The sequence below is a fragment of the Psammomys obesus genome, unplaced genomic scaffold (genome assembly GCF_907164565.1).
Source record: "Psammomys obesus unplaced genomic scaffold, mPsaObe1.curated_primary_1811, whole genome shotgun sequence".
NCBI classification, from domain to species: Eukaryota; Metazoa; Chordata; class Mammalia; order Rodentia; family Muridae; genus Psammomys; species Psammomys obesus.
In genome coordinates this window covers 16,701,184-16,724,316 of record NW_026596088.1, presented here as the reverse complement: position 1 = coordinate 16,724,316, position 23,133 = coordinate 16,701,184, and the positions used below count along the sequence as shown (strand labels likewise).

Sequence of the window (23,133 nt, the reverse complement as noted above, 5' to 3'; positions counted from 1 at the left end):
AACATAAAACTGTTCTTGGGTGGCTACGCCAGACTGGCTTCAGTCCAGAATGTGCCTTTCAGAAGGTGTCTCATCAAAGCTATCCAACCAAGGAAAGTAAAGCACCCACGAAAGCTATGGCCTAGATCTAACTCAAGCAGCCCAGGCAGCTAATGTTGCTGGGAAGGAGCTGTTTTCTCAGCTGCTTCCTTGTAGCACTGCAAAGTCACTTTTATGGGTACCTTTGCCAATAGTTAAGCATGGTGCCCACTGTTGTGTGAGATCGAGGCTGGAGTCTTCATATTTAGAATGCTACCTATGACACAGCCCAGAGTAAGGCAGCCACTACAGTACAAGTATGCCAGCCAGTCTAAGCTGTCCTCCTAGGCCCAAAGTATCTGTAGGTGTGTTTACACGTTGCTGACTTACGCTGAAAAGTCTGGTGAGGGCATCTGGCTGGCTGCAGCTGATGTCATCATAGCATGGCCACACTGTTCTCCTCTGACTCTGGGGCCCAGCTCCTCCAACTACATCTGACTCCTCAGAGGGAAAATGCTTGGGGGTCAGCATCATCCAGTCGTATGAAGGCCCCGCAGACAGAGTCTCTTCTGTGTAGTAATCCCACTTCTTAAGGCTGGAGACATTTACATTAGGTTTCAGGGCCTGTTGAAAGAAAATGCTGAAATGTAATTTCATCTCAATTTACTTTGTACTCACTACCAGGAAGCCCCTTACAACATTTGCAGGGTGTAGAGCAAGTGTATACATTCATCTAAATATTTAAAACTTATACATCAAGATAAATCAAATAAAAAATGTTAACATTCCTACCCCAAGAAATATAACCTCCTAATGATTTGGAAGGTCAGGTTCAAATAAAGGGTTCTTGCGCTGCCCATAATTCTATACCAGGAAGTAGTGGCTTAAAGGCCTTGGCTTAACCTCTTTGTGTATATCCTAGGCCATGAAGTAAAACTCTGTTTATCCCTTGCCAAACAGCTACTTGGTTCCTCTGGGCCTTGGCACTCATGCACTGGCATGGCAGGCTGATTTGGGAAGTAGCCTGATGAGTGACTTGGATTTAGGCCTGGAATGTAGAGGTATCCAGAGCAAGGATTGGATGAGAGGAGGCCACCTAAAAATGAGTATTTGGCTTCTTGCTGATGATCCCACTGGGGAAAGGTCAGATAGAGTTCTAAATGCTTTGCCTAGGGCAGGGACCTCTGCATCCCATAAGCACTGAAGTTCTACTTAGTAACCTGCCCAGGATCCAATTATCTTATGTATGGTATAAAACAGTTCTTATCCAATAATAATTTTTGGTGATGTTTTTTGAGACAAAGTCTTCCAATGCAGCTCAGGTTGGCCTACACAATGTAGAAGAGGCTGGCCACAAATGTCATCTTCCTGCTTCTATCACTCAAGTGCTAGGATCAGAGGCATGTGCCATCACATTGAGCCCCAGAAGTACTTAAAAGATGAAATTATGGGCTAGAGAGGTGGTTCAGCTGTTAAGAATATTTGCTGTTTTTTTCAGAGATCTGAGTTTCCAGCACCTGCTTTAGGCAGTCAAAGCTGCCTGTTGTAGGTTTGAGCCTAGATCATGCAGATATATATGACCAAGACTTGCTGTCCTCTGGGCTGGTCTCCTAATATGAGTGCTGCCCTTAGGACCCTTCCTCACGTTTACTATATACTAAAGCATTTCAGATTTTTCAGCTATGGCCTGGCGCGGTGGCATACCTAATCCTACACAGGTAAAGTTCTTTGCTTTGAGTGTGTTGACATTTTCTCTTTTGAGGACTAGCTCCTAATATTTTCATCAAGCATTTAGTGAACAGTCTCCCATTCTGTTCCAACACAAACCTTTGCTATCTCAAACTTTTAAATACCTTTAGTATAAAACCCAGTCAAATGTTTACATATACTAAAATGAAGAGAAACTTTTATACAAAACATTCAGAAAAGACAAACAATTTTTAACTCTACCTCTATTTCCACTGGTGAATATAAGTAGTTGAAGAAAATGGGACTCCGCTTGTGCATCTTGTCAATACACTCCCAGATACAAACTCCTTTCTTGGCATGCTTGTCACCTTTATCATCAAATAAAGTTCCTGTAAATTAAAAAAAAAAAAATCTAACAAAATGGAAGAAATTGAAATTCTGTCTAAAAGTACGAAACATGGAGAAGAAAACGTGAAATATTTCTTACATCCCTGAAAGTGGCAACAAATATGCAGAAATCTTAAAAGCTAACTGCCAACAAAAACCAGCGACAAGCTAGCCAAGCCTGAATGAAGCATGGGACATCAGGGCTCTCCTACTTGTGTCCTGCTTTTGAATGTAAAGCCACAAAGGAACCAGGAGACAGGCTACAAACCTATTAAGAGAAAATGGACTTAATCAACTAACGAAGTTCAGTTGAAAATATAATTTTATGCTTCCTTAAAAATCTTGTTTATTATGAAGCAATATGAAGCATATTCTTCATGTTAAAAGTCTTGGACAGATCAGGGAAACAAGGCACATACCTAAACCCAATAAAGGCAATGTATAGTAAGCCAATAGCCACCATCAAATTAAATGGAGAGAAACTTGAAACAATTCCATTAAAATCAAGGACAAGACAAGGCTGTCTATTATTTCCATATCTATTCAATACAGTAACTTGAAGTTCTAACTAGAGCAATAAGACAACTAAAGGAGATCAAGGGGATATAAATTGGAAAGGAAGAAGTCAAAGTACTGCTATTTGCCGATATGATAGTATACATAAGTGACCCCCAAAATTCTAACAGAGGCTCTTCCTGAAAGCGGCCAGAGGTGATCTTTGAAGATGGTTTGCTACTCTCTTGATCCAGAAAATCCTACGAAATCATGCAAATCAAGAGGTTCAAATCTTCGTGTTCACTTTAAGACCACCCAGGAAACTGCCCAGGCCATCAAGGGTATGCATATATGGAAAGTAACCAAGTATCTGAAAGATGTCACTTTAAAGAAGCAGTGTGTGCCATTCCGGCGGTATAACGGTGGAGTCGGGAGGTGCGCCTAGGCCAAACAGTGGGGCTGAGCTCAAGGTCGGTGGCCAAAAAAGAGTGCTGAATTTTTGCTGCATATGCTTAAAAATTCAGAGAGTAATGCTGAACTTAAGGGTTTAGATGTAGATTCTCTAGTCATTGAACATATCCAGGTGAACAAGGCACCTAAGATGCGCCGTCGAACTTACAGAGCTCATGGCCGGATTAACCCATACATGAGCTCCCCCTGCTACATTGAGATGATCCTCACTGAAAAGGAACAAATTGTTCCAAAGCCAGAAGAGGAGGTTGCACAGAAGAAAAAATATCTCAGAAGAAACTGAAGAAACAAAAGCTGATGGCACGGGAATAATAAATTCAGCATAAAACAAGTGCAGATAAAAGTAAAAAAAAAAAAAAAAATTCTAACAGAGAACTCCTACAGGCTGATAAACACCTTCAGCACAGTGACAGGATACAAAATTAACTAAAAAAAAAAAAAATCAGTAGCCATCCTTTATACAAGTGATAAATGGGCTGAGAAAGAAATTAAGGAAACAACATTCTCCACAATGGCCACAAATCATATAAAATATCTTAGTGTAATTCTAACCAAGCAAGTCAAAGACTTGTATGACAAGAACTTCAAGTCCTTGAAGAAAAAAACCAAAGAAGATATCAGAAGATGGAAAGATCTCCATGTTCATGGATTGGTAGGAATAACATAGTAAAAATGGCCATCTTCCCAAAAGCAATCTACAGATTCAATGAGATTCCCATCCAAATTTCAACACAACTCTTTACAGACCTTGAAAGAGCAAGTCTCAACCTCACATGGAAAAATAAAAGATCCAGGATAGCTGAGACAATTCTGAACAAGAAGAGAACTTCTGGATGTATCACCATCCCTTATTTTGAGCTACAGTACAGAGCAATAATAATTAAAAACCACATGGTATTGGCATAAAAACAGATGGGTTAATCAATGGAACCAAATAGAAGACCCAGAAATAAATCCATACACCTACAGACACCTGATTTTTGACAAAGAAGCCAAAACCATACAATGGGAAAAAGAAAGCATCTTCAACAAATTGTGTTGGTCTAACTGGATGTAGAAACATGTAGAAAAATGCAAATAGATCCATATTTATCACCTGCACAAAACTCAAGTCCAAGTGGATCAAAGACCCTAATATAACACCGGATACACTAAATCTATTAGAAGAGAAAGTGGGGAAGACCCTGAAACTCATCAGCATAGGAGACAACTTCCTGAACAGAACACCAACAACAGCTCAGGGTCTAAGATCATCAACAATTAATAAATGGGACCTCATGAAACTGAAAAGCTTCTGTAGGGCAAAAGACATTGTCAATAGAACAAAATAGCCTACAGATTGGGAAAAGATCTTGACCAACCCTACATCCAACAGAGGGTTAACAGCCAATATACATACATTCAAGAAATTAGCAACAAAACAACCCAATTAAAAAATGGGGCACACAGCTAAGCAGAGAATTTGCAACAGAGGAAACTAATGACTGAGAAGCACTTAAAGAAATGTTCAACATCCTTAGTTATCAGGGAAATGCAAATTAACTCTATCTTACACCAGTCAAAATGGCTAAGATTTAAAAAATCAAGTGATAGTACATACTGCTGAGGATGTGCAGAAAGGGGAACATTCTTCCATTGCTTGTGGGAGTGCAAACTTGTACAACCACTTTGGAAATCAATCTGGCGCTTTCTCAGAAAATTGGGAATGGTTCTACCTCAAGACCCAGCTATACCACTCCTAGGCATATACCCAAAAGTTGCTCAAGTATACAACAAGGACACTTGCTCAACTATGTTTACAGCAGCTTTATTTGTAATAGCCAGAAACTGGAAACAACCCAGATGTCCCTCAACCAAAGAATAGATAGAAAATTTGTGGTACATTTACACAATGGAATAATACTCAACTATCAGAAACAAGGAAATCATGCAATTTTCAGGCAGATGGATAGAACTAGAAAAGATCATCCGGAGTGAGGTAACCCAGACCCAGAAAGACACACATGGTATGTATTCACTTATAAGTGGATATTAGCCATATAATACAGGATAAACATACTACAATCCACAGACCCAAAGAAGCCAAGTAACAAGGAATGCCCAAGGGGGGATACTTGAATTCCACTCAAAAGGGAACCAGAATGGATGCTGAAAGTGGATGGAGAGAGGGAACTGAGTAAGAGAGGGTGTGGGGAGGGGAATGAGGGTGGAGATCAGATATGGGGAGAGGAGGGCTGGGAGGTGAGAGGGTAGGCAGAGAGAAGGGAAACTGAGTAGGGGGAGGACATCTCTGAGACAAGCTGGAGATAGAGGAGGCTCCTGGGAGGATATGGGGGTGACTCTAGCTGAGACTCCTAGCTGTGGGGGCCATGGAGACTGGCCACCTCCCAGGAAGGACTTCCAGTGGAGGGAGGGGAACACCAACCCACCCATAAAACTTTTGACTGAAAATTTACCCTGCCTGCAGGATGTGAAGGAATAAAGATGGAGCAAAGAAAGAGGGACTGCCTAACCAATGACTGGCCCAACTTGAGAACCACCTCATAGGAGAAAGGCAACCCCTGACACTATTAATAATACTCTGCTGTGCTTGTAGACAAGGGCCTAGCATGACTGTCCTCTGAGAGGCTCCACCCAACAGTGGAGCAAAACAGATGCTGAGACCCACAGCCAAACATTACTTGGACCTAGGGAATCTTGTGGAGGAGTGTGGGGAAAGGTAGAAGGTTTCAGAGGGAACAAGAATCCCCTGAGAAGAACAACAGTGTCACCTACCCTAGGCCCAGTAACACAGATGTAAATGGTAGGCAGCTTGGTCCTCAAGTGGGTCCCCTAGCAACAAGGGGAGTGGGAGTGACTCTGCTGCCTGCTTTTAGATCACTTTCCCCTAGCCGGGCTGCCTTGCCTGGCCTCAATAGAAGAAAATATACTAAGTCCTGATGTGATTTGTTGGGTGGGGTGGGTTTGTAAGGGGCCATTTACCTTTTCTGAGGAGAAGGGGAGGAAGGAAAAGGAGAAAAGGGTTGGAGGGTGGGAACAGGTGGAGAGGAGAGAGGGAGCTGTGATCCGAATGTAAAGTTGAGTACGTTTATTTAAAAAACAAACTTGCTTATTATGAAGCAATTTAAAGCATGTTTTTGGTTGAAAGTTTACTTGTACTACAATGATAGCCACAGAGACGGCAGGATGACAGAGCTTGTGCTCTGTCTTGAGTGATTAAAGGAACTTCTATTCTTAACATCCCCCCCTCCTCTCTTCCCCCCTCCTGCCCAGACAAGGTTGATCTGTGAAGCCTTGGCTGTCCTAGAACTTGTTCTGTAGACCAGGCTGACCTCAAAACCAAGAGATCTGCCTGCCTCTGCCTCCCGAGTGCTAGGATTAAAGGCGTGTGTCACCACACCTGGCTACTCTGTTTTTAATGGGGTGGGGGGAATAGTATAACTATGGCAGGGTGAGGCAGGAGCGATTTCTGGAAAGGTAGTGCAAGTTGCTTTGCTTTGCATGAAGTGATCTTGTTAAAAGTTAACTTTTTACTACAAGACACTGTTTCAGGCCCTAGGCTGCACAAAATCCTGTAGCCCGTGGGCCCCAAGATGGATGACTATCTCCTTTCTACTTTGTTCTTCTCTCCTTACCTCAACTGCAGGGTCCTTGCTCAGTGGTTCTCAATCACATTTAAAAACATCTCAAAGCCCACGTCCCACTTCAGAGAAATTATATCAGAGTCTCTGGGGCTGGGCCTCAGATATAAGTCACTTTAAGAGTTTGAAGCTGAGACGATCAGGCACCTGGAGGCTGGGTAATAATAGGCTTTGACAGAAGACACAAGAGGTAGCCCTCTGTTTCTCAGGACACACTCCTCTCCTTTTCATTCTGGTGCTACCTGGTGACTGGAACCATGGACAATGGACTTTTCTTACAGTATCCAGATGCCTGTCTCAGAGTAATGTACAAACATGGGAATACTTTTCAAAAATGTTTGTATCATTGGACACTATTATCGAGTCCTATCAAGGTCCAATTCCAAAACAGTAATACACTATTCTTCCAAGACAGTGGAGAGTTCACGGTGCTGAGGGCTGATGAGGGGCTGAGAGTCCTAGTCTCTAACTGCTGACCTTGGCAGGTGGAGGAAGCTTCCCACAGTTGTCAGTAACTGCTGTTTCATTGAGTGGGATGCACGGCTGGTGTGTCCACCCACAGGGACAGCTTCCAATTAGGCAAGCCAGACTGGACTGGCTGATATGCCAGGCTTCTTTGATGGTGAGTACCCCTTGGGTCTTGAGAGGGGTTTGGATAAAGGGCCCTTTGGTAATGACATTCTAAATATGCTAGGTGGTTTCTGAAAAATGTGTAAGACACAGGATGAAAATAATCTCACTTTCAACCAATCACAGAAACCTGTCAACATGTTTGGTAAAACATTCTCTTAATCTGGCTCCTTTCCTCTTTCTGTTTAATCTCTTTTAGATCACAGATAGGACAGAGAGCCTTGGCCAGTTTCCAGGGAAGGAAACTGAGGTTGGGGGATGAAGCTGTTCACCCACTGTCTCATTTTCTAACTTAGTTTGATGCTATCCCTACTGGATCAGTGGAGCACTCAGCTTTGCCAACATGGTAGAACCACTTGGAAGTTTTAAAAAGCTCTAGCTGCCCAAAAAACCAAGTCCTGAATCAGCTCAAGGTCTGATTCAACTGGCTGGAGGTGCTGCCTGCATGTCCCCAATTAATTCTAATCAAGTCAGAGGAGCATTGCACCAGATTCTGGTGTTTCTCCAACTGGAAAAGTCATCTGGTGTAGAAAGAATCTCAGGCTTTGGCCACATCTGCATGCGCGAAGGTAATTTTCTGACACCTTTCTATTTCACTGACAGCCATATGTGCCTTTTAGTGAGAACACTGAGTGACCCTGTCATACCCAGTAGGCTGAAGTAGGGAGCTGTCACCAGCTCTGCTGATTACCTTTCCACTACATACTGCTTAAGAGACTGTTTCTGACTGATAGAAGGTATGACAAAGGTCTAGGATGAAAATGGTCTGGCCAGTGTTCTTTCCTTCACCCAAAGTGAAATATTACAGCAGACAATTTCAACAACATGTCCTTCAAGTATTACTTCTTGATTTCAGCTTTTAAACAGAGATCACTAGTAAAGCTTTATTATGAAGATTCCTCTTTCTAAATATTCTGTTACATATGATGTACTGAGAATACCAACTTTGATCCCCCACCTCCCGAGTTCTAGGATTACAGGCATGTAGTACCATGCTCGGTTTATGTGACATACACAATGGTACCCAAGGTTTTGTGTATACTAGGCAAGCACTCTTCAACCAAGCCACCTGAATAAGTTTTGGCTGTATTTTTTTTTTTAAACTTGTCTTAACAAAAATTGTCATGCATATTTCTCTGTTTTTCCAACAACCCCCCACAAAATGCAGTCATAGTTTTCCAGAATCTACTTTTCATAAATGTTACAGCTACTAGAAACTATAATAATGACAGTGATGTCTACGATTCCTTAAGTACTTATTACATGCTGGCAACTGTGCTGAGAAACTGCCCACCGCTTTTTCTCCTGTGGCCACTAGGGCCCTATGGTACTCTATCACTGTCCCTATCTTACAGATGAGGAGGCTGAGGCCCTTACTCTCCCGGAAGTGTAGTAGGAACCAGTGGTGTTAGACTTTAACTTTACGATCTGTTTGTTTGGAGCCTTGGGCATGCACTGCTACCCACACTGCCACCATGGACACACTCCTTTCTACTAGAGTGGACAAGAGTGGAAACACTATGAGTTAAACATGTCTCTTACACAGCAGTAGGATTTGGGCGTGTCAAATTGTAGGCATTTTTAACTTTACAAAAGTAGGACAAGAATGAGCATTTGCTGGAACTAACGGCTGAGAGAGCACATTGCCCTAGAATAGGCAGTTACTCAGATCACTCTACACTCAAGTTTTACTTGGGATCAGTTACATCACTCAAGTTTCCACTGAAAACATGCAAAACTAACAAAAAAGATAGAACAGGGGCATATAAATACATACCATGTTCTAGTCTTTCATAGTCTGAATCCAGGAGAAATGTTTTAAAGCGATTAGACACATAATGGAAAGCCAAGAACTTTAGGTAATAAAGATTGAATTCAAACTCAGTTGGATACTGGTTGTGAACCTGAAATATACAAACAAAGATTAAGAATCCAACACAAAAGTAAAAGCCATGCCACGAAACACTTACCTGAAATCTGCAGGAGACCTCTGGTCATTCACCTGACAAATGCTTGAACCTCCACCATACAGAGATGGGAGGGGAGGCTTTCTGAGCACCTCCATGTTTGACACTAGATTAGGGGCTTCTTATTTAATGCCGACAACACTACAAGCCAGGCCTTATTACTCTCCGTTTACATGTGAGGAGGCTTGGGTCAGCAACACCATCAACAATAATTTTTAGGCTCAACTTAAATACTGAATTATTTGGCTCCATTCACAACATTATACTGTGCCAAAAAATTGCCAACTCTAAATTAACATAATTTGTGTCCTTTGCTGTGGGGCAGCCGTGTGAAACACACACACAACTGCACTTATGGAATTTTGGCTCGGGGAACTGGAGGAAGAGGGTAGATTCTAAGAGCCAGAGGCCTGGGAAGCCCTATGTTAGAGAGTGTCCTCTAGGCACGACAGAGAAAAACAAACCATGAAAATGGTTGCCTCAACAAGACCAGTGTGACATGGCTGGAGAATGGATGCTGAGAGAGGGAGAGTCAATTTCCTCCAAGGATGAGCCCTGGACATGTGTGTATATAAGCAAAGCTAAAGGGACACAGTAAACTATACATACATGTGTGTATTTATACACATACACACATATACACATCTATGTATATAAATGTAAAAATAATTAAAGACGAGATCATGACTCTGGGAGGAGGAGACAAGGTAGAGGTAGAGGGGTAGAAGTGATGTAGATTGCAGTACTCACGTATGAAGCTACCAAAAAAACAACTATTAAAAATAAAATGTCGAGGTGGGTGTGGTAGCGCATGCCTTTAATGCCAGCAGAGGCAGAGAGGCAGAGAGGCAGAGAGGCAGAGGAAGACGCAGTTGCAGTTGGATCTCTTTGAGTTCGAGTTCAGCCTGGTCTACAAAGCGAGTCCAGGACAGCCCAAGCTATTACACAGAGAAACCCTGTCTCGAAAAATAAAAGAAAAAAAATTGAAAATTTATCATCTGATTAGACACACAATTTTCTGTGATAAGTTCTCTCTCCTCTTTCCTTTCTTCTCTCCCTCCTTCCTTCTCTGTCTCTCATGTGCAAATGTGCGCGCACGCGCACACACACACACACACACACACACACACACACACACAAAGAGAGAATACGTTCTTACTAGCTTTTTAATTGAACTAAATGTTTACCTTATTAAGTAATGTTAAATAAAATAGAAGGTGCATTAAAAGCATCTGAAGCATACATAATGGGCCTACACACAGTGGCACCTCTTCCTTGACATAATGGGGAGTAAGTGTTGCTCTTTTAGTCTTTTACAACTGTAAGCATCTGTGGTAAGTATAAATTTTCTCATTAGTGAAACTAGACCCCACAGATTTCCTGTGACTATAGTATAATTAGAAAGACTAAGAATTGTTTGCAATTATAATTAAATAAAACTTAAATCAGACTGACAATATTATTTTATAGCATTATCACTAGACATAAAAATAAGTTCCTCTGGCCTGGTGTAGTAGTGTACATCTTTAATCCCAGGGCTCAGAAGGCAGAGGCAGGTGGGTCTCTTGGGAATTCCGGGCCAGCCAGGGCTACGTAATATGAGACCTCGTCCTTCTGTTGTTGTTTATATCTATTATTTCACTTAGGGGAGGGTATGGACACACAAATGACAAGTGCCTACAGAAGGCAGAGGTGTGGGATCACCCTGGAGCTGGAGTTAGAGGCAGCTGGAAGCCACCGGATGTATGTGCTGGACACTGAACTCAGGTCCTCAGGAAGAGCAATATGTTCTCTTAAGCACTAAAGCCCTCTCTCCAGCCTGAGACCTTGTCTTTAATAAGAAAGGAAAAAGTGATATTAGATTTAGTAATGCTTCCACCATTTCTGAAATGAAAAAATGAGAATAAAAAACATTTCCCCCTCTTGCTTTGTTAGGTGTTTGTTGACTGTGTCCTAATACAGCAATTCTCATTCAGATGTTCCCACCCCATCTCACCCTACCCCCTTTTCAGTTGAGGAGGCAGGGTCTCACTGTAGCTCTGGCTGTCTCAGTCAATATGCAGAGCAGGTAGCCTCACACTCAGAGATCCACCTGCCTCTGGCTCTCACATATGCAAGGAAAGGTGTGCACTGCCAGGCTTGACCCTTGTTTCCTGGAGGCGCTGGGGATTGAATGCAGAAACCTGAACAAAGCAGGTAGGCACTGTACTACTGAGCTACACCTCTGCACCTAGCTCTTCCAGTTCCTTTCTCAAGCAGCATTCAGATTTCAGGCTTCCTTCCTCACCTGTCCTTAGATGAGATTTAAAGCTTTCCAGTTCAAGAATCCAGATTGGAACTAGTATACACATTGACTGCTGGTGACCAGGCAAGATGAGGATGAAACCTGGCCTCCGACCAACTAAGAGTCTTGGGGAGGCAGAGACTACTATGCTCAGACGGAGCAGGCTACAAGGACAAACTACTCCAACAAACATGAGAACATTCAGTAGTCACAGGCCACCCCAGGTCACCATTTCTGGAGGAAGAAAGGTTCAGGCCTCTACTAGAATCCAGTCTACAAAAATGTTGGAAAGGTCACTTTTTCCTGTGATCAGCCTAGCGAGGGCTTCATCAATTTTATTGTTCTCGAAGAGCATCTTTGGGCTTCATCAGTATTTTTTTATTATTGATCACAAGATTTTTCAGGGCATTAAGGCAAGTGTGCATCCAACAATTTAACCCTGTACTATGTAGAGTTTGGAAAGATAGCCAAGGCAGTTATTAAACTAATTATACCGAATTTTGAAGGTTTCTCTCAGGCATCATCTAAATTCTCTTTAAATAATAATCTTGTATTTATATTGCTAAACATTCAAAGTACAGAGTGTAAGGACTGTAGGCATTTTAATTTTACTTTCCATCTGGGGTAAAACCTGCTAGCTTCACTTATATGTAAGAATTGAATCTCAAATAAAATTCAGAGAAATGTGAATTTATAGTTTTATTTTTTGGCGGTGTTCCAGTAAGTTCTTTGTAAAACACAAAAAGACCCCCCCCCAAAAAAAAAAAACCCTATAACTCAAATCACAGGCCATATCAGCACCTTGGGAATACGCTGCAACAAACCTGGATTCTGCTTTCAGGTATTAAAAGATCCCAAACTAGAGCTATGTGCAGCAGCACCATGTGAGCCCTATGGGTATGGCTAACACACTAATGATCAGGAAATAGCTGACAACTGTGACCCCACAAAGTAAGATTTAGGAAGGGCTAAGAGTGTATTTTGTACTGTGCCAGCCCTTCATATAAAGCTTTAAAACTCATGAAATTAAAAGACAACGGAAGATTGCTTTGTTTTAAAACCATTTGATTTATGTGAAGTTTTCTAGTTTTCAGTTGAATAGGAAGCAGATAACATTTTTTAATTACCATGCAGCCACCAGTTCCAGCTATGTTACTTAAACACATGTATGCATTTTAGAGTAAACAGTGTCGTGGGGCAGCTGGACTGATCCTGTGTGAGGTCACAAGGAAGAAACTGGTCTTAAAGGAGGAGGGGAGAATAGCTTTTACATTTGGGTTAGGACCTTCAAAGTGTTCACATACAGTAACTGTAAGGAGGAACATCACATTAGGCCACAGTTTATCCAATTCACAATGTGGATAAACTTTGAAGTCATAGCACTGTTAAGTTCTCAAAGTGGGACATATAAAAATACGTATTTCCCCCTTTGGTACTAAGGTTTTTTATTTTTTTACTTAAAAAAAAAAACCATTTATCTATTTAGTATATATGTTTGTACAAGTGTGACAGGGCAGGACACTGCAGAAGTTCTTCCACCTTGTATTTGACCTCATTGATGGAGAATCCCATGGAAAGTTACCCAATTCTATCTGCGGCCAAAATGCCCCAGCTAATTTATCTTAGCTTCTGTTAAACTTCATAATGGTGTAAATCTCCCCCTCCAGCTAGCTGCTTATCTTTAACTTCTGTTAAACTGATTGCTTTGCTGCTGAGTGAGATGCCAGGATATGGTTTTTGCCGTATAAAAATCTCTAAATGCTTGGGGCTACACTTTGAATACCTAAGTGTAGTCCCAGCTTGCTGACATAAAGACTTTCAATTGATTATAAGCTCTTGTCTGAATGCACATCTCTGGTTGGCTCTCCATAAAACAGGCACACGTGTGCTAGTGTATGTGTGTGGAGATCAGAGAACAATGTATAGGAGTGAGTGCTCTCTTGCCATATGTGTTCTTGGGACTAGACTAAGGTTCACAGGCTCAGTGGGAAGCACCTTTATCCTCTGAGCCATTTTGCTTGCCCTGGTATTGTGTTTTAAAAATAAATTTTAGGCAAAAATTTCATTTTTATGTTTTGGATAGATTTTCCTTTTGAAAAATTTGGCTCAATTATTTCAAGGAAAGGAAGCATCCTGTTATAATATCATTTCAGTTAGGCCAATTACTATTAAAAGTAAAAAAGAAATCTGCAGATGTTGCTATTATGAAATAGTGATCTAGCATTTACTCTTCATCTGACACCTGGAGATACTGGCATAAACAATGGCTTTTTATATGATGAGGAATTTCTAATTTAAGAATGGTGCTTCATCTGTTTTCTTTGTAACTTTGTTAGTACTAATAGACATATCTGGGCATATGTCCATGAATCGCCTTTTGTATTCAGTGTGTTATAAATAGTTAAATGAGCAGGGAACACATTCTACCCAGGGAAGCTTTGCTTGTGGCTGTGAAATTCTGAACTTATTTTTGTAGTGTTTTTGGGTCTGTCTTTGTTCTGTGTCCCCAAGAGTCTAAAGACAGCACTCATTAAAATTATTTGGTAAAAGTCAGGGGCATGTAAAACACTAGTGTTCACTTGAAAGGCATTCAAAGAAGGCATTTTCTAATGCCTCAAACCAGTGTGTAGGAGATGATGAAATACTACCTTATAATTAAGTCAGCAAGAGTCAGAAGCACTATTTGTTAACTACAGACTCCTTAGATTCCTCTGTTTTCTTTTCTTAAAAATAGTTTTGTTAATTTTTAAAATGATTTCTTTACTGTGTGTTGGTGTTTTGCCTTCATCTGTGTATGTGTGATGTGTCAGAGCCCCTGGGACAGTAGTTACAGACAGCTGTGAACTTCCATGTGAGTGCTGAGAATTGAACCTGGGTCCTCTACAAGAGCAGCCAGTGCTCTTAGCTGCTGAGCCATCTCTCCAGTCCCCTCTGTTTTCAAATGATAAAAAAATATCTGTGTGAGATAAAAGAATTTGCTTCATCTAAGCTGATACCTATCATGGTCAAGCCCCTAAAGTATCACAGTTAAGGTCACATGCACTCTTTGTCATGGTTTGCCCACAGTCAGGCGAGTATGTATGAGGTACTATGTGAAAGGCAGGTTCAGGCAAATCTTAAAAAATATCACACTTAAAAATTTTAACACAACACAGCTAGGACTGATCTAGTAGTCCAGTCTTTAGACCCTGAGTGTTATATTCAATTGGTCATGAAGCTTTCACTTGTAAGTGATTGAGCTTTCATTAAAGGTTGATACACACACACGCCTTTAATCCCAGCACTCAAGGAGGCAGAGGCAGGAAGATCTCTGTGAGTTTGAGGCCAATCTGGTCTACAGAGTGAATCCAGAACAACCAAGGCTACACAGAGAAACCGTGTCTCAAAAAAGAAACAAAAAACAAACAAAACAAAATAAAATAAAACAAAAGTTGACTCTGGCCAGGCAATGGTGGCACACTCCTTTAATTTCAGTAGAGGCAAGTTCCAGGATAGCCAGAACTGCACAGAACAACCCTGTCTCAAAAACCAAAAACCAAAATCAAAACAACAACAAAAAAGTCAGCTCTGTTTTTCATTTGGGGCCAAGTAACTAATACACAACATTTGATTTTTACCTATTTAGAAAAACAGATATGAAAAGTTACACTTTCATGGTTGCTTGGGAACCATATTTTGAAAATTTAGCATTTATTATAATTTATCCTAAAGCCAGCAGGCATATAATTTATACACTATAATTTATGACCCCATGGTCATTTATGTTAAACTGATTGTCTTCGTTAGGGTTTTATTGCTATGAGGAGATACTATGACTATGACAACTCTTATACAGGAAAACATTTAGTTGAGGCTGTCTTACAAAGGAAAACATTTAGTTGAGGCTGTCTTACAAAGGAAAACATTTAGTTGAGGCTGTCTTATAAAGGAAAACATTTAGTTGAGGCTGTCTTACAATTTCAAAGGTTTAGTCCATTACCATCATGCTGGGAAGGAGACTGTGTACCACACTGGGCATAGTTTGAGCACAGGAGACCTCAAAGCCCGGGTCCACAGTGACACATTTCCTCCAACAAGGCCACATTTACCAACAGTGCCACTCCCTTTGGCCAAGCATTCAAACATGAGTCTATGGGGCTGACTCTATTCGAACCACCACAACTGTGATGGCAAGAAACAATGCAGCATGTAGGCAGACATGGAGCTGGATGGGCAGGCAACGAGGAGAGACAACCAAGCTAGACCCAGCTTGAGCATTTATGGCCTCAAAGTCTACCTCACTTCCTCCAACAAAGCCAAACCTCCTCCAACAAGGCCACAACTCCTAACAGTGCCCCTCCCTATGAGCATATGGAGGACATTTTTATTCAAACCACCACACTGATTAATTTTGCCTAAGGAACTCAAAGACTATACACTACCTCCTACAGGCTACACCCTCATGCCTCACTGCCAAAAATAAAACAGAAGAACTGCATTCTAAGAATTGTATGTGGGATTCAATGATGTGCCATCTATGAGGACAGTATGTTTAATATATTCATTGATTATGAATGACATTCTTACTGACATTGTTTAGCTCTACAAAATTTGCTAAGATGAACACAGAGATTTAACAGATTTAGCAGTGTATTTGCCTTAAGCTAAATTTGGCTTCAAATTTATAATCTGAAATAATTCCCCACTAAAGGGAAATAATGAATTTTCCCCCTCTTAAAGTTATAGTTTCAGCGCTCAAGGACACAGAGAAACCTTGTGGAATTATGCTGGAGGAGGCTGAAGTCTGACATTTCCGGATAGCCTCAAGTTTGCTTTAAGATGGTGGACTCCCTTTTTTCAGTGGGGTTCTCTCTCTACCTAACCTGGGTACCCCCGATCTTGTAAGGAGTAGAAGCATCACAGAGCCCTCAGAAAGATCACAGGCCTGACCCTTTTCTGATAGGCAAGCACCTGGAGATTTCTGGAGATACCCTATGCTAATAAGATACCTTGGTGTCTTGACTTTCCAAAAGACCTTTGACTTTACCAGGAGATTGTCCCCCACCCATAGGATAATTAAGTACTAGGTTCTCTTTGTTGTGGCCGTGCTACTGCATGCAAAATGAGACACTGTACCACTACATGTAAATCAAACATCCCTGACACCCCTGACCCTGTGGAATCAAACATATCCACCATCGAAACCTTTCGCACTGTCCAAGGTTTATAAATCACTGATCTCAAATAAATGTGCTGGCTAGGTGAGTGCGAGCTGCATGAGACCACCAGCCTTCCACAATGGCCACCTGAGATTCGTCATTTATTCTGGAGGAGGAGGGACTCTTCCCTGGGGAATCTCTTCTGGACACCCAAACTTGGCTGCCAATCAGGCAGCCACCTGCCTGGGCTTCCTGCTAGTCAGCTGGCCACGTGCTGCCAGCCGCACCCTCTGGCAGGTTTCGGGTCTGTGCTGTGCTTAGCATAGCAGCTTGACCAAGAGCTGTAACACTGTGGTATTAGCACAGGCTTCTGGAACTCACGCATTTCCACTGCCTCTGATACCAACAATCTCATTCTAAAAGAGCTAACTTATTGTGTGGAAATCTCCACACCCCAGTGTAGTGCATAGGCCTCACCCCAAAGAGATCTAGCTGTTCCTGAGAGCCAAAACTTTTGATCCCTTTCTCTATTCTGAAGCAGCATTCCGGATCCCTACTGATCAGAGAACAACAAACCCCATTTCAAAAAACAAAAGCAACCAACCAGACAAAAAGTTATAGTTTCACTTGTGGGTATCCTCCTGCCTCTGCCTTCTGACTGTTGGGATTACAGATGGGGCATCATTATGCCTGGCTAGTAAAGAATTTTAAAGGCAGATAAAAAAAAACAAAAAACAAAAACAAAAACAACAAAACAAAACCACAAAACAAAACATCAACCCCAACAAGGAAATAGAAAGAACAGAAGGAAAACACAGTAACTGGCCAAAATCAATTTGTAGAAGAAAGTTAATCCAGCAACATGGCTGCTTTGGCAAGAGAGCACAGCCAAAGACCTAGTTTGTGTGAGCCAGCTGGAAACACACCTTTTGAAACACAAACCCTTAATCACTTTGGCTGGAATATAGACATGACATACCTTTGATCCCTGTGGCTGAAATTTAGTACATACTTTTAATCCCAAACAATGACCTCTAACTAATGGGCAGACACAGCGATGAATCAGAGAAAGATTTGACAGAATGAGTCAGAGACAGGATATGCCCAACTCTCAGGAGAACAGACAGGAAAGAGAAGCTATTTAAGAGCAGAGAGAGAACAGGGGAGTTTGTGGAGACAGTACAGTAGAGTTTGGGAGTACAGTACAGTTGAGTGCAGTTGAGTTCGTGGAGTTCAGAGGCAATTTTCCAAGCAGAACAATTCAGTGATAAGTTGAGAGAAGCCAGTTTGAATCAGTCAGCTTAGAGAGGAGTTTTGAGCCAGAACAGCTGAGTTGAACCAGCCAGTGAGAGTTCAGAAAGAACTAGAAAGGGTGAGCTTATTCAGCTGAGTATCGGAGGCTGAAAATATTCTAGGCCTAGGTTAGCAAACAGAGGCTGGAAGCTGAAGCCTTTAAGGTCTGGGTTTGCAGAAGATTGGATTGTATGAGGCTAGAAGCTTCCGGGCCTAGGCCTGAGTACAGATAGGCAGAAAAGCTCTGGGCTCAGCCCAAGCCATGTATATATAAAGCTTGGGTATGCCTCTCACTTCTCATCCCCTTATCTGACGAAATAAAAACATTTATACCAATTTAGCTGAAGAGGGGACTGGAGGGAGAGTGGCATTGACTGGCAGAAGGGAAGCTACAGTTGGGGAACCTGCAGAAGACAACTGATTTTAGAACCTAACAAGTCTGCTGAGGATACAGAGCACTCCCGAAACAGAGTGCATACAGGTGAAACGGGAGCTAAAATGGAGACAGCTGGAAGCCTGCAGAGGCCGTGGTTAGATCCCACAGTCCTTCCTGTCTTAAATTGTCATGATAACCCTTTTCAGAAGAGACTAGCTGGTTAGTTAGATAAATCCCAAACTTGAGAATACTAGACACAATTTGGTTAGTAAAGAGACTGGACTGAAAACAGCATGGAAAAGTAAGGGTGTATTTCCTGAGTTGGAGTGTCTGTGGGTCCATTTCCTGCCCTAATGCTAGTAAACTCCTCAGCATGGTCTGGTCACCCTCTTTTCCTGAAAGGCTGCTGCTATTTCCTTTCTCTGGAACTACAATATACTGAGATGTTACATTTATTTTCATATTGAATATATAAAGTTTCTTTAAATTCTCCAGCGTAAGCACCAGTTTGATAAGTTTTGGTCATGATATGCATGAGTCACAACCACTGAAATTAGGATACAAAGCAGTCCCCAATCTGCAAACCAACCTAGATGAGAGCTAAGAGACTCACTTTTCTCTCCTGGCCATAGGAAAGCACACCTGTCCCCAAACACCTCCTTAATCTATTTGTAAAGGAAGACAAACACAAAGGCTAATATTCAAACAGAGAGCACATGTGCTCTCTCTTGCAAAGAAGTTCAAAGAGTTAGCTCTGCCCTGTTGCCCGTGCTCCACATGCTGCCTGGCAGTGTGCTAAGCTAAGAGAGACATCACGGACACAGCCCGGAACCTCTGTGTGTATGTATGTGTGCGTATGTGTGTGTGTGTGTGGGGGGGGGGGGGACAGGCAGGAGGATGAAAAGTCACTGCTGGTGGCTACTGAGTGTCTGCTAGGATAGTAACAGTCTACAACTGTGATAATAGTCTTGAAAGTCCGTGAATACCCTAAAAATGAAACTTTACATTTAAAACATGTGAACTGTATTATACAATGTCAGTTCAATAAAGCTATCACTTTAAAAAGCAAATGATTAACAGAATAAAAACAAAAAATCAAAATGTAATCAAATGCCAACTTGGTCTCTTCAGAAGAGCTATTTCAGTTCTGAGACTGTCCTCACCTTTCTTCCAGTAGGAGTTTCAGGGGCTCACTGCCCTCTCTGACATGCATGATGCAGGTAGAACAAGGCTGTAGTATCAGCGCTGTTTTTTTCTAGGCCAACTCTGCCTTCCTGATGAAAGCTTAGTAGCACCCTGTTCTTCAACCCAATCCTGAGCAAGGACCCAGCAAGGGGAGTTACCTGCCATGCCCAGGAACACAGGAGAGCTGGGAACTAAGTGTTCATCTTTCTTCGCTGCACTGGACAGGTTACACACAGCCTGGGCTCTTCATTAGCTGTAGTTTGGGTCACTGAACCAAGCACTGCTTTCAATCTCATCAGCCTGCCTGGATGGGCCCCATTTATTTCTCAAGGGATGAAGCTCTAACTCTTGTGGCCCTGTATGTGACCACCCAAACTGGGAGGACCATCTGTGGTCTTTCGGGGCATGTCATACACAGAGGCTTTTGCTGTCTAGTCCAAACTTTGGGGACCATGCCCAAGTTTGCTTTTCTTTTTTGGAGATGATAATTTAGAGTGTTGACTCCCCTACTGGGTTCTAACTCAACACTTCTAATTTCAGAAACCGACCAGTTCTCTTCTCCCTTCCCCGATGTCCTGTGACTGAGCTGTGGCAGCAGGTACCCAGCGCAGAGCTTTCCTCACATCAAGTCATTCTAAACTTGCTTCACTTACCTGGTGCACACAGTCTAAGAACTGCAAGAAGATGGGAGCAAAACCACTGCCCTGAGAGTGAAGGGCCAAGCTGCTACGCTGGCTGAATTTATGGCCAAAAGACAGCCATTCTTTTTCCACCAACATCCGGAAGCCTTCAATCGTCCTATAGAAAGGATCACTGAGTAACTGTACCAGGGATGTCACCTAGGGCACGAGCAGGATGGACACCTCGTTAATTTTAGACCTAAAAAAGTCCTGTTGCACTTTCTTTTGGTGATAGCTAAGTCACAAGCAAAGTTACATGAACAGCAAATATGTTGACTAGCTACTTCAGGATGGCCAATCAAATAAATTTAAGGAATTTTCCAGTAAAAACAAAACCCAAATTCACTTTGGCTGCATGATTTCTTTCAGAGAGTCCTTAACCGGCTAGTTTGTTGACTGTGACACTAGGCAATCAGTTCAAACTTCTACTCCTTGGCAGGGGTACATTATTGTCTTAATTTTGTTGACATTCACACAAATTTTCTTTTTCATCCTGGAATAAACACAGGCTTACAGAGAGCTAGAGAAAGGACGGAGGGAAGCCAGGAAGGGTGTTGGTAAAGGGTTCTAGCTGCAAGCTTGTATGGTGTACCCAAGGATGTGGAAGTCTGATGCTTGATCCAAAGCTAAAAACAGGCAGTGCTGCCTGATGGCTTGCCAGGGGCTGGTTAGCAGGCCACTTTCTCTGTCCATAAACACATACGTCACATAAAACAATCCCAAAAGTAAAAAATACTTTGAAATACAAATATAAAATATTGAAAAACATGTGTAAAAGTTTACTTGTGTAGTGATGTCCCAGCCTTCTTCTAAACACACCAAAACAGAAGACCCATTCTCAAGTACTTCTGACACAACCACCGCCAGCTGCAGTATCCTATGAAGCTAAGAGACAAAAGAAGGCTACAATTAGATCAAGAACTTTATTTGTCCTTTTTTTTTTTTTTTTTCCAGTTTGGAAATTTTGCTTTTTAGACTTACTAAATTTTGCATAATATAAAGTGAAAATAAGACTTTTCATTCACCTATTTGTTCTTATGTGTAAGTGCAGGAATGGATGTTCTCTGGCACGTCTGTGGAGGGCAGGGGATAATTTTTGGGAGTTACTTCTTGTTACCTTGTAGAATCAGGGGTTAAATTCAAGTCTGATCACAAGTGGCTGTAACACTTCATGCTGTTTTTTCAAAGTAAAATTTTATTAGTAGCACGACTCTCAAGGTAAAACAGTAGTTTCTGAATTACATTTTCAGGGCAGTGGAGTACGGAAACCTATGGAATCTGTTTCTTACTTCTTAGCGTCACTGCACATACTTCATGGGCACTGAAGGGCTGAAAGCTCCCCTAACTGCTTTCCCAATAACTGGCAGATGCAAATAATAACTGAAGTTATGAGGCCAGGGTCACAGTCCTATTTCTTACATTTCAGGTCAGCCCTAAGCAAGAGCTATGGCCAGTGAGGGTACTGATTACTGTTTTGATTACTTCATTTTATGCGTATGGGTATGTTCTTCTGTGTTTATGTCTGTGTGCCACTTGACTTGTACCCATGGAGGCCACAAGACGGTGTCAGATCCCTTGAAACTGGGATCATAGATGGTTGTGAGCTGCCATATGGGTGCTGGGATTAACTCAGTCCTCTGGAAGAGCAGCCGTGCTCTTAGCCACTGGGCTATCTCTCCAGCCCTATACAGTTGCTTCGTTATTATTGTGTTTACTCTGCATTATGAGCTATGAGTACTGATTAAACAAAGCTCCTTTGTATTATTACTGCTTTCTACCTTCCCCAAACATTCCTATTTTCAAGGAACAGCTTTACAGTGATATTCTTATGGCCTTCTTTTGTGTCCTGAATGGTTTACTTACATATTTTAATACATTGTGTGTGTGCCTATGAATGTCAGCAGCATTGGATCCTATGAAACTAGAGTTACACTTACAGGTAGTAGTGAGCCACTATGTGGATGCTGGGAACCAAACCTGGGTCCTCTGTCAGAGCAGTGAGTGTTCTTAACTGCTGAGCCATGTCTCCACCTCTTTGTTTTATTGTTTGTAACTACATTTATGTGCTGTGCATCTGCCACATGCGTGCAGGTGCTTATGGAGGACGAAGGTATCACATCTCCTGGAGCTGGAGTCATGGGTAGCTATAAGTCATTCAAAGTGGTTGCTAGGGTCCTCTGTAAGAATAAAGGATGCTTTTAACTACTGAGCCATCTCTCTAGCCCTGGCAGATATATTTAAAAATAATACGTCAAGTTCTGTTGAAGACATTAAGCTCTCTGGTTATAGAACACTGAAAAATCAAGCTGGACCTGAGCTGGGAGTTTCCTTTCTCCTGGCTAGTGCCTCATACTATTTGAAGGTTAAGTTATGCAGGGTACAGGTGGGAGAATTCTCCTTTAGTAGTCTTAGTCAGCTGTAGTTCCTGTCTATAACACTACCAACTGGACAGGTGAGATATGGCCCTTGGCCCAGCAATGGTGATTTTGTTAGAGGGGTAACCAACTGTAGCTGACTGGATTTGAGGCCTGGTCCAGAGGAGGGCATTCATGTCTGGAACTGGGCAAAGAAGCCCATGGCTAGGGAGGTCATAGGTCCTAGTGGGAAGGCTACTATTGTTTTTCTAAATAAACACGATACATCTGTCAAACTCTTTCTAAATAATTATGTTCATGCCCACAGATAAGCGCTGTCATCAGCTTTGGTCAGGAAGCTTGTTTTGGCAGCTGCAGTGGTAACTGTAGGGACTTATTCAGTAAGAATGATGAGAATAATTGACCCTTGAATGTTAATCCTACATGGAACATCTGTATCACACCCTCCAAGGCACTGGGAATGTCACAGGAGTGGGGACAGAAAGAATGTAAGAATCTGGAGGA

General features: G+C 41.9%; 1 protein-coding gene and 1 pseudogene across 3 annotated transcripts in view; one reads left to right on the top strand and one right to left on the bottom strand.

Moving 5' to 3' along the window:
* Sbf2 (SET binding factor 2) overlaps positions 1 to 23,133 on the bottom strand; it is a 335,395-nt gene that overhangs the window by 6,841 nt on the left and 305,421 nt on the right. For all 3 annotated transcript variants that reach the window (XM_055627308.1, XM_055627306.1, XM_055627307.1), the window contains 5 exons: positions 21,038 to 21,139; positions 20,228 to 20,413; positions 9,109 to 9,235; positions 1,969 to 2,096; positions 409 to 642 (listed from right to left, as the gene is read on the bottom strand). In XM_055627308.1, the coding sequence (XP_055483283.1) occupies positions 409 to 642; positions 1,969 to 2,096; positions 9,109 to 9,235; positions 20,228 to 20,413; positions 21,038 to 21,139 (777 nt within the window). The remainder of the gene's footprint in view (positions 1 to 408; positions 643 to 1,968; positions 2,097 to 9,108; positions 9,236 to 20,227; positions 20,414 to 21,037; positions 21,140 to 23,133) is intronic.
* LOC129691271 (60S ribosomal protein L17-like) lies at positions 2,790 to 3,401 on the top strand (annotated as a pseudogene).